This window comes from Sorex araneus, chromosome X, assembly GCF_027595985.1.
Source record: "Sorex araneus isolate mSorAra2 chromosome X, mSorAra2.pri, whole genome shotgun sequence".
Lineage (NCBI taxonomy): Eukaryota > Metazoa > Chordata > Mammalia > Eulipotyphla > Soricidae > Sorex > Sorex araneus.
In genome coordinates, this window is record NC_073313.1 from 257,273,115 (window position 1) to 257,288,683 (window position 15,569).

Sequence of the window (15,569 nt, forward strand, 5' to 3'; positions counted from 1 at the left end):
AATGAAATTATTAAATGATGCCTTTTCAGCAGGCCTGATTGTTGGGGGAAAATTCCAGACAATAATAGTGAGTTCTCTATTGAAGTATTGAATGTATTCAAAGTATGGAGAGAATAAAGTGAAGACCATTAGCTACTTAGGTGGGGGGCGGGTGGGAGGGGGGTATACTGGGGTTCTTGGTGGTGGAACATGTGCACTGGTGAAGGGATGGGGGTTCAATCATTATATGACTGAGACTTAAACCTGAAAGCTTTGTATTTTTTTCATGGTGATTCAATATAATAAAATAAATTTTTTTAAAAAATTAAAAAAAAAGAAGGTAGACCGGAGCCAGAGAGAGGTACAGGGGGAAGCCTTCCCTGTGGCTGACCCGGGTATGAGGCCCTGGCTTTGTCCATGGTCCCCCAAGCACAGCCAGGAGCACCCCTGAGCCCAGAGCCATGAGTAAGCCAAGAGCACTGCACCGAGAGTATCCCCATCTCCAAACAGACAATCCAAAGGTGGTCCCCGGGCCCCATGGAGGGTTGTGGCTGAAAATACCTGCCATGCATGCGAGCCACAGATGTCCAATCCCCTCACTTGAAGGTCAGGCGAGATCTCACCCCAAGGCGCTCCCCTCCACATCCATGGCAGAGAACTGACGCCCAGCCCTCAGCAAGGCAGCAACAAGAAACGGCAACACAGAGCTCAATTTTTGCTTTGGGCCACACCCGGCAGTGCTCAGGAGGACTTACTCTTGACTCTGACCACAGGAATCACTCCTGGTGGGGGCTGGGGGTCACTAGGGACCCCAGGGATCGAACCCTGGTTGGCTACATGCCTGCTGTACCATCCTCCCAAAGCTCTACTTTCCGACATGGGCAGATGTCCCCTAAGGCATGGAGAGGGCAAGACAGAAAGCCCTGGGGAGAGAGGTGTGTGTTACTCTATGTACTTGAAGACATCGGAGAGACACACCCCATGGGTTCCACTCTGCTTTCTCCAGCTGGCAGAATTCTTTTCTTCCTTTATACTCTTAGTGCTAATTTTTCTTTCCTTTTTATTGTGATGTTGACGATAGCACAGCGGGTAGGGCAATTGCCTTGCAGGCGGCCGACCCGGGTTCCATTCCTCGTCCCTCTCAGAGAGCCCAGCAAGCTACCGAGAGTATCCTGCCCACACAGCAGAGCCTGGCAAGCTCCCCGTGGCATATTCAATATGCCAAAAACAGTAACAACAAGTCTCACAATGGAGGCATTACCGGTGCCCCCTCGAGCAAATCGATGAACAACGGGACAACAGTGCTACAGTGCTACAACAGTGCTTTTATTGTGATAAATTTGTCGCTTTAATGATGAGAGAAAATAAAGCTGCATTTCCCTTTGAGGGAGTGAATGGGGGATACTCGGTGGTGCTCAAGGCTTACTCCTGGCTCTGTGCTCAGGGATCACTCCTAGTGAGGCTTGGGGAAAACATTATGTAACAAGGGGTGCCGGGGATTAAACCTGCGTTAGCTATGTGAAATGCAAGCACCCATTCCGCTATACTATCTCTTGCCCCAGTTGCATTTCTTTAAAAAAAAACATCATGATCAGGGCCGGAGCAATAGTACAGTGCAGGTAGGGTGCTTGTCTTGCACACAGGTTCTATCCCCCACATGGTCCCGTGTTCTTCCAGGGCGGATTCCAGAGTGCAGAGCCAGGAGTAAGCCCTGAGCACGGTCGGGTGTAGGTCCCCAAACAACAAACAAAAATCACAATCAGGGCTGGAACGATAGTACAGCGGGTAGGGCGTTTGCCTTGCATGTGGCCGACCTGGGTTTGATCCCCAGCATCCCACATGGTCCCCTGAGCACCTCCAGGAGTAATTCCTGAGTGCAGAGCCAGGAGTCATCCCTAAGCATCACTGGTTGTGACCCAAACTTTTTTTTTTTAAATCACAATCAGCTGTCATTGTTTCTACATCAACTACTTATCAAGATGAAGAATTTCTTTTCCTGAGGACTGAAACCTCCCCCCCACCATCCCTGTCCCCAGTGTTTATTCACTGTAGGATATCATATTGGTTTGTCCTTTCTCCCTTGCCACAGAGTTTGGGCTTATCTGGTAATAATCTCTAAACTATTCTAGACTACATTGGTATGTCCTGCTCCCCTTGCCACTAGGAGCCTAGGTATATCAGTCACGCCCATCAAGGTGCTCCCGAGTCACTCCCATTCCGTAATCACTTCTATGCTCTCTTCCCCAACCAGTTTATCAGCTTTTCCCCTAATTGGACTCTGTTAATTTGTAAGGTCAGACCTTTCTAGGACGTTGAACTTGTATTGTAAGTTAATATTGTCTTATTCCTCTCCTCGTATCTTTTGAATAGTTTACTTTAAAATGTCCTTTTTGTATAGACAAAGAAAGACAGTTGTTGATATGCTTTGGTAACATGAGATTTAATTGGCTTCGAATATTATTCACTCCTGGGCATCTGCTTTCTTGACTTAAGCCTCAGCTGCCCTTACTTCCTAGCACCCCCAAAAGCAGGGTCCTGATGAGGGACGGGACCCAGGGCAAGCGGTGAGTTACGTGCTACCCTGGCATCGAGATGGGCCTGGCCAAAGCGCCTAATGCTTAACTATATGTTAAGAGCTTGGTCATGGACATGTCATGTCATGATCCAAAAGCAACGACAAGACTAGGACCCTGCTAGGGATAGGAAAGACTAATCTGGCCTGAGCACTGTAGTTTGAGATCGAGATGACCCCAGGAGAGCAATTCTATAAGCTTAATGCATCTCTTGCTATGTCCATACAAAATGATTAATATTATGAATACTTATATGTTAGTTGGACAAGGAGAGGAGAAACACACCCATGGGATTCCGCTCTTGGGCAGGTGTCCTGTTGAAAGAGATTCTGTCCTAGAAGAAACATCCCCTGAGGGAAAGAACTTTACCCCTATTGATTGTGACCACACCTATGTGTAAGCCCCAACCCCTCATGCTGGGGGATTTGACTAGGCTGTAAGAGTGGGCTGGGGGTTCCAGAGCCAGATCCGGAGAAGCCAGATCCTGATCCAGACCCAGAGAAGGAGAATGAAGTCGCATGGGGAAGGAAGAAGCAGGAGGAGAATCAGAGGAGAATGGAGATGGGAATGGAATAATCTGCAACTGAAACCAACCAGCCTGGCTCCATTCCTTCCTTCATCTGCCTCATCATCGCCATCAACCTCCCCGGGGTGGGGGAGGGGGCTGGAGACTACCGAACGTGGGCGGCGGGAGAGAGAGCGCCACTGCCCTGTGCCTGGTGTGGTGCCCTCCCCTCTCTTTTCTTTTTTGTGTGTTTACACAATTCACAAAGCTGTGGGGTGGGCTCCAGGGCTGGGTCCTTGCTCCACAGACCTCTTGTTCCAGGGTACTTGCCCCCTCCTGCCCGTACAGGACCACCACCTCACCCAGAAGCACCCTGACCCAGCCCTCGCCCTCCAAAGCCGCTCATCTGTGAAACGGGGCCCATTGTATAATACAGAGTCCAGGTCTTGGAGCTTGTTAAGCAGGTGGCCATTGCTACTTGTTGCTACTTTCCACCCGTGTAAGGAGCCTATGCAACAAAAGCTCAGTCAAGCCACATGGTATAACAAGCAAGGTAGTTTTATTGTACATATTTTCCAAAAGACATACATATACACACACAAAAATAGGAACCCACAGGTAGGTGCAAAGAACAAAGGTTTCTAGCTCTCTGGGCTCTGCGGGCACTGTGTCGTATAGAAACAGAGCTGGTACACGACGAAAAAGGTAGTACTCAGCACTGCCTATGGCTGCCCCGTCCAAAAAAAGGCGATAGAGAAAAACACTTTAAATTGTTATAAATTTGTTGCACGATTAAACTTCGATTTTACTCAAAAGTCATTGTATAGGAAACTGCAGAAAATATAGTTGCCATTCGACCCTCTGCTCAAAGTCACAGTTAAGCAACAGACACCTGCGTCACCAGGGGGAGGACCCCGGGGCAACCGCACAGTCTTTAAGGAATAGGAGCTGGTTTCCCAGACGGGCTTGGAGTCACCAGAACAGAAGTAGAAAGTAATTCCATTTAAAAAAAAAACTGACTTTAGGAATCGCTTCCTCCGGTCTGGGCCACTAATGGTTCTGAATTACATACTCGGGCAGGTTTCCACGGTTAAAAAAGAAAGAGTGAAAGCTGAATTCATCAGGGGGAGGATGAAGTGAGCTCATTCTGCAGCAATTGTCGGTCTCCCTGGGAGAGGCGGCGGGCAGGGCTGGGACACAGTAAACAGACGTGCCACGCGACAGCGCAGCGGGGCCGGTACTCAGCGGCCACTGAATGCTCAGGGGTCTTCCTATCGCTTGCACGAATCCGGGGCGCTCTAGACACGTGTTTGAAGTGGGACCTGGGTGCTTCCTTCGCACAGACATCCTAGCTCTACGCGTCAGACCTCTCCCAAACAGTCTACTTCCTCATCTCTGCTGTACAGAGTAGGGAGTGTGCAGGATGAAAAAAGAAACCAAAAACAGAAACAAACAACAACAAAACAACAACAGTAAACCGTTCAAGAACTCTGATTGCAAATGACCCGTGTCGGAGGAATGTGGTCTCAATAAGGCAACAGAACCAGACGCCCGCACGCGTCTCCGTGGGCGCCCAAGAAGGAAAGGGGAAACGGTCTCGTTTGCCCAAGGCCCTCCACAGTGTGTGTGGGGGGGGTCTCACTGCTGCCCGCAGGCTGGCGAGCCCCGGGGCGGACAGTGCGTTTTTTTTTAAGAAAGGAAAATGGTGACTGGCTGCAGCAGAGAGAAAATGGGAGGCAGACGGTCTCCTTAACTCTGCAACCCCCAGGAGGCGGTGTGAGCACTTTAGCTTCTCAGCGGGCTCTTTAATTAAGAATTCTTTTCAATTAAAATGCTCGAGACTCTCCGCAACTGGGTTTCTTCCGCTCAGTCCACCACAGACTTGAATAATAATCGTCACATTTTCAGCAGTTCAAAGCGGAACTAGAGTTCAGCAGACTCCCCCGGCCCTCCCCCTTCTGTTTTCCTTTCAGAATGAAATAAAAACCCCCGGGATAGTAGCTGGGGTGAACCGTGAACTGAACAGAAGCTGCCGCTTTAAAGTTATGACGTCACTCTTTTTTTCTTCCTCTTCCAGACTATGTTAGTATAGGATGTTGTGCAAAAAAAGCCTAGGAAAAGTTTAGGAAAAAAAAAACACCACTTTTTTTTTTTCTTTTTTCCAGGAAACAAAACACAGAAACTTCAAGGAGCAAACAAAACCCTTCAGTGTCATCTCTGAAGGCAAGTCAACGTGTTTCTTGGCCCACAGCTGGGGACGCTCAGGGGTTCCTCCTGGCTGTGTTTGGGGAACAGAACCTGTGTCTGCCACGTGCAAGGCCTCACCACTAAACACTATGTCGAGTCACCAGCAAGTCAGCTTGGAATGTGGCTCCCTCTAGGCCATGATGGGCCCGGCCCCCTTTCCTTGTCCATTAAGACATCTCGGTACCTGCGTTCTCAGCTCCCGGCTCACTGGGCGTGCAGCTGGGAGAGAGAAGCAGGCGGTGGTGAATTCCCCGACAGGAGCCGTTCACAAGACTAAGGAAAATCCCGTTACTACTTTCATTTTGCCGCTGAGTCACCCCTGGCCCAAAGCCCAACATATCTCTGCACAACAACCATCTCCGACTGTTAACCAGCAATGGATGTCTGAAGCTCCAAGGCGCCCGACCCCCACCTCATGCACACCCTAGGCCTGATCAGCACTCGAGAGCTTTCCAAGTGGCCGCCGGCAACAACAGGGAGAGAAAGGCATTCATGAATTCGGAGTGACCACACACACGGGACCGGTGGGGGACTGCTGCTCTGGGCCCCTGGTTCCCCCCCCCCCCCACCCCCGGCCTTAGCAACGGGAGCTACCACGGAAAGTCCGAGACCCTTGCAAAGCTCCGGAGGTCTCCCCTGAGGAGGGGAACAGACCACCACGGGATGGGCTGCGGCTTCTCTGGGAATCGCTGTGCTGCCTCCAAGGCGGCCGCGGGGGTTCCAGGACAGATTCTTCATCTTCCCCGTCGCACCTGGGCTGGGAGCTGGACCTCTGCTAGCCGGGGCGGGTGGGCGGCGATGCAGCCCGCGACCAGCACCATGAAAACGTTCTGAGCCCAGCGCGGGCGGGCGCGGGCGGGCAGGGCCGGCAGGAGAGGGGCGGGCCTGGGCGCCCGGCCCTGCCACCCTTCGCTCCTGGACGAGCTGAGCGAGAGCAGCGAGTGGACACTGGACACGGACACATCCTCTGGGCTGGCCCGTCCCGGCCACCCGCACAGCCCCTGGCAGGAGAGACCCCCGCGAGGAAGCTAGACCAAGTCCTTGCAGGAGAGACCCCCGCGAGGAAGCTAGACCAAGTCCTTCCTCCCCCACGCTCCCGCCCCAGCCAGTGGCCGAGGGCCCCGGGGAGGCCCGTCCTGGGGCTTGGGGGGGCCCCTCTGGGTTGGTCTGCGGGGGAGGGCGCTGGAACTCTCGGGAATGCTTCGGCCACGTCCGCTGGGGTTCGGGGCCGTTTCCTCGGCGGTGCTCACGGGCCAGGGCGTTCTTGGCGCACACACCAGCTCACGGCCCGCGGGGAAAACCAGGAAAACGCTCGCCCAAGTGGCTCCACGCCTGGGCACGCCCCTCCCCCCAGGGGGGAGAGAGGGGGACCAGCCCCAGTGGGCTCCCTCTGCTCGCGCCACCAAACACACCTGGGCATGTTTTTTCTTAAAAAAAAAAAAAAAGATAATAATAATAATCAAAAACCAAAAAAAAACCCAACAAAACATAGAAAACAAAATGCTGATCGGTTTGGTTTGGTTTTAGTGGCTACTGTGAGCGCGGGCTACGGGGGCAGGGGGCGCTGGGCGGCGGCGCTGGTGGGGACGCGCGGACTCCGCCGGCTGCCGGTCAGTGCGGAGAGAAGCCGGTGGCCAGGCTGCAGCCCACCACGGGCGTCATGTCCCAGATCTGCAAGACAAACGAAGAGGCGGGAGGCAGGGCTGCCCAGAGAGCCACGGACTCCCATGGACTCGGGACTTGGTGACGGAAATGCCTTGGGGGGAGGGGGGGCGAGGCGGGGGGGGGGGTGCTGGGGACCCCCAAGGTTCAGTACTGGCTCCAAACAGCTCATCCTCTCCCTTCAACACAAAGCCTGCGCCAAGGCTCAGAGACCAGATGACACGGCTGGGGGCGTGGGGGTGGGGAAGAGAGGCCACACTGCTCAGAGCTGGGGGGCTACTCCCCACCCAGTGCTCGGGGACCGAGTGGAGCCAGGGATCTAACCCGGAAGCTCCAGCGTTCCAGCTGGCTGAGCCGTCCCTCTCTGGGGCCTGGGAATCTCCCTATCTCAGTATCTCACTACAACTGTAATCCTGTCGCGCATACGGGCCCCGGGGAAGAGGCCCTGGCTTGTCCTGGAAAAGGGTTTCACGGTGAGCTCCAGCCTGGTGCTAGGAAGCGGTCTGGGGCCTCTGGGAGAGCATGGAGAGATGTGTGGCCGTTTCTTTTAACTTTCCTTTTGTTTTGTTCTTGGGCCTTGCCCGGCGATGCTCGGGGGTTACTTCTGTCCCTACCCTCGGGAATCTCTCCTGGTGGTGCTCACCAGGGGGTGCTCCAGGGGACTGAACCCAGGGCAACGGCGCGCGAGGCAAGTGCCTCACCGGCCAGGCCCCAAGCGGGGTCACTTCTCACAACCACAAAGGCCTGGCCAGAGGCCACAGCTCTGGCAGGAGAGCCGCGGGAACTCGGGGGTCTGTCCCCCGGGGTCTCGGCTGGCTCCTGGGTGCGTTTCCCGCTTGCCAATCAGGGGGCGAGATTGTTCTCGGCGCGCCCAATGCCGCTCAGAAGAGCCGGGAGGGGAGAGTCACGCGGCCAGCGGGGCAGGTACCTTCACCACCCGGTCGGTCCCGCAGGTGACCATCAGGCCCCTGGCCGCGTCCATGGACATGTGGGAGATGTTGTGTTTGCCTTCGTGGAAGGTGGCCAGGGGAGTCCGGCTGGAAGACGAGAGGCGGGTGAGACGGGCGGGAACGCCGTGCGCAGGGCCCACCCTCCGCACGCACGGACGCAGCCAGGGGCGGGGGGGCATGCAGGCTGACTTTACAGGGGTCCGAGGAGGGGCAGGAGGGCCCAGGGGGTCAGCAGTCACTGGCCCTGCGGGTTCCCGCCCGAAGGCCGCCGCCTGGGCCTTCCCAGACGGGAAGGCAGGAAGCCGGGCTTCGGAGGAGGAAGTAACCCCGAGCCCGGACAGTTCCCAGGCCCGGCCCTGGTCCCCGCCCCAACGCCCTGCCACCGGGGACTCTGCCAGAAATGGGTCTGCCGGCGTGGGCAGAGTCTGGGGAGAGCCTGAGCCCCCGCCCACTGCCAGAAGGACGGACGGACGGACAGATGGCCGGCCATCGGGGGCCTTGCTTCTGCCCCAGAGCCCTGCCTGGGGTGCTGAGTTCGATCAGCAGCTGCCAGGGAGTGTCTGCGGCCTCCCCGCGGCACCCCCGCGCCTGCTCATGGGGAGGGGAGGGAGGCTGGGGGGGGCGGGGGGTCCTCGCCGCTGAGGACGGGCTGCGGGCGACACTCACTCCTCGTCCTTGATGGAGGCGTAGCAGGAGTCGCACATGCGGACCTGGAGCTCGAAGCCCATGATGGGGTAGCTGGAGCGCTTGCTGCTGCATTTGCCGCACACGGCCTGCCCGCACTTCCTGCAGTGGTGCTGGGCGCCGGGGTAGGGGGGGAGAGGAGTCGGGGTGACCGCCGGCCCCCGCCACTGCTTTGCTCCTCTCTATCGTCCGTCTAGGGCACCCACGGGGAGCACTGACACCCGAGCCCCGCCCTGCCCGCAGCACAGGAAGCTCTGGACCAAAGGGTGCCTTTTATTCCCCCCCTCCCCGTTATTCTGTTTTCATTTGGGGGATTCCTCCCGACAGTGCTCAGGGCTCACTCTTCGCAGTGCTCGGGTGATGGGATACATGGGATTGAACCCAGGCCAGCCACCCGCAAGACCAGTGACGTATCCGCGGCACTATCGCGCCGGTTTCTGAAATCTGAAAAGCGACACGGTCCCACTGAATGGCAAACAGTCGGGTGCCGGGGTTACAGGGAGGGGACAGGGTGTTCCCCTTGCACACAGGCAACCCCAGTTTGATCCCCGGGACCCCGTAGGGCCTCCACGCCCCGGCAGGAGTGAACCCTGAGCAGAGACAGGAATGAGCTCTGAGCACGGCTGGGTGTGGCTCTGGGCAAAATAAAAACAACAAAACAGAAGAAGAACATTCCAGAAGACCCCAGTTACTACTCTTGGGCACGTGCCTTTACGGTTTGGTCTCTGCTCCTAGTTAACTCGGAAGAGCAACACTGCTTGCTCTGTGTCTCCTTAGCAGTAGGGACAATGTTAGCCCAGCAGTGACAAGGCACCAGGCACACCACACATGCCCGGCCTGCTGTACTCGCCCCTTTCCCTCGCCCCCTCTCGCCCTCTCCCTTGCTGCCTCTCCCTCTCCTTCCCTTCTCTCCCTCTCTCTATCTCCCTCTCCCCCACTTCCTCCCTCTCCCTCTTTCTCTACCTCTCCCTTGCTGCCTCTCTCTCTTCCTCTCTCTCCCTCTCCACTTCCTCCCTCTCCCTCTCCTTCCCTCTCTCCCCCACTCCCTCCCTCTCCCTCTCTCCCTTCTTCTCCCTCTCCCTTGCTGCCTCTCTCTCTCCCTCTCCTTCTCTGTCTCCCTCTCCACTTCCTCCCTCTCCTTCCCTCTCCCCGACTTCCTTCCTCTCCCTTCCCCGTGCTTACCTGCCTCAGTCCCAGCGTCTTCGTGTCCCACATCTGCTTTATGTTCCAGAAAAACGGCTGCTCACACTTCTGACACGAATCACTTTCCAGCCACTGAGGAGCCTGGGAAAAGAAGCCCCCGTGGGCGTCAGAGACCCCGTGGAAGCCCCCTCGGCACCAGAGCCCTCCCAGAAGCCCCTGTGGAAGCCCCGTGGGTCTCGAGCCGCTGTGTGTCCGTGCCGACTCTCTCTGAGACTCACGGGGCGGTGCTCCCGCTGCCAACTCTCTCTGAGACTCACGGGGCAGTGCTCCCGCTGAGCTTCCCACTTAGAGATCCTCTAGCTACTGTGGCTCATTCCACCGTACGTTTGTTTCTGGGAATTCTGATGGCTCTGCCATCAAATACTCAAGCATATTCCACAGATTAGTCAAAAAAAAAAAAATTGGGGGAGGGGGTAATGTTTTTGGCTTTAGAACCACACCCTGAAATATTCGGGGCTTACTCCTGGCTCAGTGCTCAGGACTCGCTCCCCTGGGCCCTACGTATTGCACTTTTAATCTGCGGTGAGGAGTGGCTGATTGTCACCGTGGGCACAGAGAGTTGTCTTTAGACCTTTTTGTTTTTGGCCAAAGTTGTTTACGATCCACACCCAGGTGGGTAAAAATCCATTTCCAGGCCTGTGAGGTGTACGGGGGCCGGCAGGGAAGTGACGGAGAGTCTCGTGGGGGCAGACACCGTCCCCCGGCATCTGCTCCACTCCCGGCCGCCTCCAGCAGGGAGAGACCAAGTTTCCGTCACTCCACTTACCCCACTCCCGCTCTAGACAACAGTGAGCTCTCCCCCCTGGCCTCCCCGTCTGGGCGTACAGCCTGACAGGAAGCAGGGGGTCTCTCAGCCACCCACCCTGGGAGCCACAAGACACAAAGCGAAACACCATCCGCACTCCCACTCCCACGCTCACGGCTGTGCTGCTCACCATAGCCAGAAGCTGAACACCTGAGCCCAGGGCAGACAGACAACTGCATTTAAAAAAACCTACGGGACGTCTATACTATGGAATACTACACAACCACTGGGGGAAAAAATCCATGAAATTTGCCTACAAGTGGGTGGACATGGAGAGTATCACGCTGAGTGAACTGCGTCGAGAGGAAGGGGCAGGGGCTGGAGTGATAGCATAGCGGGTAGAGCGTTTGCCTTGCACGTGGCCGACCCGGGTTCGATTCCCAGCATCCCATATGGTCCTCTGAGCACCGCCAGGAGTAATTCTTGAGTGCAGAGCCAGGAGTGACCCCTGTGCATCGCCGGGTGTGACCCAAAAAGAAAAAAAAAAAAGAGGAAGGGGCAGACCTAGGACGACTGCACTCACCTGTGGGATATTAGAGAAACGTGCAGACCAATGCAATACCTAAGGACGGTAGCAAGAAGGCCCAGGAGCACTGGGTGGAGCCAGAAGCCTGCCGCAAGGGAAAGGGCGCAGGCAGGGCAGCTGGGGTGGAGAAGGAGCCACTGTGTGTAATGGCAGCTGGAATGTCCACTCTGGGCAAGAGCAGAGGCTGAGAGCAGGCTACGGGACAGACACGGTCACCTCTCAGTGCCTGTGTCGCAAACCATAATGTCCAGGGAGGGGGGGGAGTGCCCTAGAGGTGGGCTTGGCGGTGTGCTGGGAGGGAAGTTGGGGTCACCGGGGTTGGGAATGTCCACCACTGAAAGGCTGGGCAGCGGGACACTGTACGGCTGAAACCCATCACGAACATCTTTGTAACTGTGCATCTCACGGTGACCCGATAAAAAAGAAATACATGGGGCTGGAGGGATAGCACAGCGGGTAGGGCATTTGCCTTGCATGTGGCAGACCCGGGTTTGAATCCCAGCATCCCATAGGGTCCCCTGAGCAGTGCCAGGGGTGATTCCTGAGTGCATGAGCCAGGAGTGACCCCTGTGCATCGCCAGGTGTGACACAAAAAGCAATAAATAAATAAATAAATAAATAAATAAAAAAAATACGTGAATAAAATAAAGTGAGGGTCTCGTTTTTTGTTCAACAGCGGCAGGCACTGAAGCCCCCGAATGACCCAACTGAGAACCTGGCAGGGCTCTGCTAAACGACCACGTCAGCCTGCTCGGAATTTTCCCCTTTGAGCGCACAGGGGCGTCTGGGCATTTCCTGTTCCCTAGTTTTCTGTCTGGAGCCCAGACCCCCGGCCAGCAAGAGCCGCCTTCCCAGGGGCCCGAACCGCGCTCTGGACCCAACCCGCGCCTGCAAATGACAGCGACGCGTCCTTCTGGCCGAGAGGGGGGGCCTGGAACTTGAGAGGGTACTGAGTGGGCTTCGGAGGCTCTCTAGGCAACGAGGGGTGTGTGTGTGTGTGTGTGTGTGTGTGTGTGTGTGTGTGTGTGTGTGTGTGTGTGTGTGTGTGTGTGTGTGTGTGTGTGTGTGTGTGTGTGTGTGTGTGTGTGTGTGTGTGTGTGGAGAGACACGCCACTGCAGGTAAGGAGAGGACAGAGCTCCAGAGACGCGGCCCCGTGGGAGCGGGGTGCTGGCCCCGTGCAGAACCTCCTGCTGCCATGACCGGCGGGAGGGGGGCGGACGCCCCCGCGGGAGACAGAAGGGGAGACGGTCACCACACATGGGCGGGCCTGGGGAGGCTTCCGAGAGGCGTGGGAGGGAAAGCAGGTGCAGGTGCTTTCCTGCTCTGAATATGGAATTCACATTTCCATAAATATGGAAAGGGCGGAGACACCTTTCCATATTCTACCTGTGACTTTGTTCCCTGTTAACCCTGAAGGTTATATTGCACTGCAAAGGAACCACGGGGTTAAATGCTCATTCTCTCCGAAGAAAAAAATCTATTCTCTTGGGGCTAGAGCCATAGTACAGCGGGTGGGGCGCTTTGGTCGACCAGGGTTTGAGTCCTCAGACCTCCACATGGTCCCTGAGCATCAACAGGAGTAATTCCTGAGTGCAGAGCCAGGAGCAACCCCTAAGCATCAAAGGATGTGACTCAAAAAGCCAGAAAATAAAAAATTTTTTTAAGGAAGGAAAGAAGGGAGGGAGGGAGAGAGGGAGGGAGGAAGGAAGGAAGGAAGGAAGGAAGGGAGGGAGGGAGGGAGGGAGGGAAGAAGGAAGGAAGGGAGGAGGAAGGAAGGGAGGGAGGGAGGAAATTCCCTTTGGGGAGAGAGGAGAAAGAACTGGAATGTTCACGTACTGAGTTTCACTCTTTCTACAACCATCTCTTTGTTTTCCTTCTGGAGCCACACCCAGCGGTTCTCCCAGCTAACTCCTGGCTCTGCACTTGGGGTCACTCTGGCAGTGCTCAGGGGACCTTATGGATGCCGGGGATGGAACCTGGGTCAGCCGCGTGCAAGGCCAACCCGCTCCTCGCTGCCCCGTGGCCCCGGCCTCGCCTCTGCATCCTGTCCCAGTGAATCTAACGCGGCCCAGGGCAGGGTGAGGAGGAGAACACTGGGCTCGCTTTTCATGACGCTCCATTTTTTTTTTCCCTTTTCTTCTTATTTTTTTTTTCTTTTTAGTTTTTGGGCCACACCCAGCAATGCTCAGGGGTTACTCCTGGCTCTGTGCTCAGGAGTCACCCCTGGCGGTGCTCGGGGGACCATATGGGATGCTGGGAATCGAACCCAGGTTGGCTGTGTGCAAGGCAAATGCCCTCCCCGCTGTGCTGTCGCTCTAGCCCCCAGACACTCCATTCTCATGCTCTAAGTCGCTCGTGGGCGTCCCGGCCCGACTTCCCCAAAGGAACCCTGTGATCTAGGAGCGGGCAGGGATGCAAATTCGCTTCTAACCCAGCCAGGCGGTGGCTGACGCCAACACGCGCTGGAACCTGGGCGGCAGTTCCCACACGGCGCCTCTCCTCTGCCCCCGCCCGAGGAGTCTGACAGACCCATGCAGAGCCCAAACCCAGGCTCCTGCACCCCTTTAACTAGGTGGCAACACCCCCCCCCCCACAACCACAGTCAACAGTGCGTCATCTCTGCCGCACTCTCGGCTTGCCCAACACCGCCCAACCACGGGGACAGACCAGGAAGTCAGGTGAAATGTGTTCCCGGCACGGACGCTGGGAGGGGGGGCAGGGAGGTGTCCACAAACTGAGAGGAAGTGCGCTCTCCGCACAGGAAGCCTGTGGGGATCAGCCTCTTTCCTTTCAGAGACTACAGAGGAACGCCAGGACCCCGGGCACGCGGCTGGAGGCAGGACCCTGCCTCTACTTTCTGTCCTTCTCCCAGAGCGAATCAAGGGTAAGAACCGTGAGTTAGTGCCAGTCTCTGAGGAGTGAGGTGGCATCTCACTGTTGCTTCGCTTTGCATCTCCCTGATGACGAGAGGGACGCAGAGCATTTTTTTCCACGTGTATTTTGGCCATTTGTATTTCGTTTTTTAAGGAAGTTTCTGTTCATTTCTTCTCTCCGTTTTTTGATGGGGGTGGAAGCGTTTTTCTTGTACGGCTCTGCTAACGTCTTGTATATCCTGGCTATTAACCCCTTATCTGATGGGTATTGGGTAGATCATCTTCCCAATTCAGTGGGCTCTCTCTCTGCTTGGGTCACTGTGTCTTTGGACGGCCTCTAAGGATCTGAACTGCAAACCATAAGGCCCAGAAGGAGAGAGAGAGAGAGGAGGAAGGAAACGGTCTGCCATGGGGGCAGAGGCTGGGGCGGGGTGGGGGTGGCAGGAGGGACGCTGGGGACACTGGTGGTGGGAAATGTGCACTGGTGGAGAGACGGGTGTAAGGTCATTGTAAGACTGGAAGCCAAGCATGAGAGCTTTGTAACTATCCCATGGCGATTCAATTTTTTTTTTTTTTTTTTTAAAGAGTGGATTAGGGGCTGGAGAGACAGTACAGAAGTCAGGTGCGCGCCTGGCATGCAGCTGACCCTGGCAGGAAACCCCAGCACCGAGGATAACCCGAGCACTGCCAGGGGTGACTCCTGAGCACAAGGCCAGGAACAGTCCCTGAATGTGGCCCTCCAACCACACACACACACACACACACACACACACACACACACACACACACACACACTAAAAGCCCCAGAAGAGCAGAACATCAGGGGTGTGGCTCAAGCGTCAGTGCGTGCCCGCGTGGACGGGGCCTGGGCTCGGCCCTCAGCCTCACGGCCCTCTGAGGGCACGGCCAGGGGTGCACACAGAGACTGGAAACGAACTGATCCCCCGAAGCGGACTGAATCCAGAATGATTTTGCAAGGGTCTTTGAGTGGCTTCGGGTCCCGGGGTGCCCGCCCTCCGACCCCAGGGCCCCTGGCCGTGCCAGTCAGGGGAGCCGAAGAAACGGAAGCGGAGGCCAAAGGGCAGCTGTGCAGCCTCGGCCGAGAGCGGCCCACACTCCGGAACACTGACCCCGCCAAGCCTTCTACACCACGGTGCCCAGAAAGAAGCAGAACCCAGAGTTTTACAAAACTCAGAAGGAGAAACTGCCCCGTAGACGCGTCTCTGAGGTTCCCTCCTACGGAACCCCGAGCAGCATCCAGGGGGATTCCCCGCGCGTCTCGTTATTCCCAGGGCTGCCTCCTCCTTCACTAACCAGAAGCTTCCGCAGGCGAGAGTCTGTGTGATGAGGAGCACGGCTGACAGGACGGATGGGGCCCCGGGGGGGCCCCCCGAAAGGGGAAGCAGCGGGTCTCTAGGGCGAGAATCGGACTCAGACGGCACCGGTCAGGTCCCTGGGCAGTGGCCGGTGGGAAGGTCCCCGCCACACCGGCATCCACTGCAAACGAGCCCCATGCCCGGGACCCGAGCCCGGGACGAAGGATGGCAGGTGCCCGTCCACA

At 56.4% G+C, this 15,569-nt stretch overlaps 1 protein-coding gene across 1 annotated transcript in view; it reads right to left on the reverse strand.

The window, feature by feature from the left end:
- Positions 1 to 3,599: 3,599 nt before the first annotated feature.
- WDFY1 (WD repeat and FYVE domain containing 1) overlaps positions 3,600 to 15,569 on the reverse strand; it is a 59,123-nt gene continuing 47,153 nt past the window's right edge. Inside the window, exons 9-12 of the mRNA XM_055121520.1 lie at positions 9,783 to 9,884; positions 8,583 to 8,713; positions 7,895 to 8,003; positions 3,600 to 6,975 (exon numbers count right to left, since the gene is read on the reverse strand). Coding sequence (XP_054977495.1) covers positions 6,916 to 6,975; positions 7,895 to 8,003; positions 8,583 to 8,713; positions 9,783 to 9,884 — 402 coding nt within the window. The 3' untranslated portion in view covers positions 3,600 to 6,915. The remainder of the gene's footprint in view (positions 6,976 to 7,894; positions 8,004 to 8,582; positions 8,714 to 9,782; positions 9,885 to 15,569) is intronic.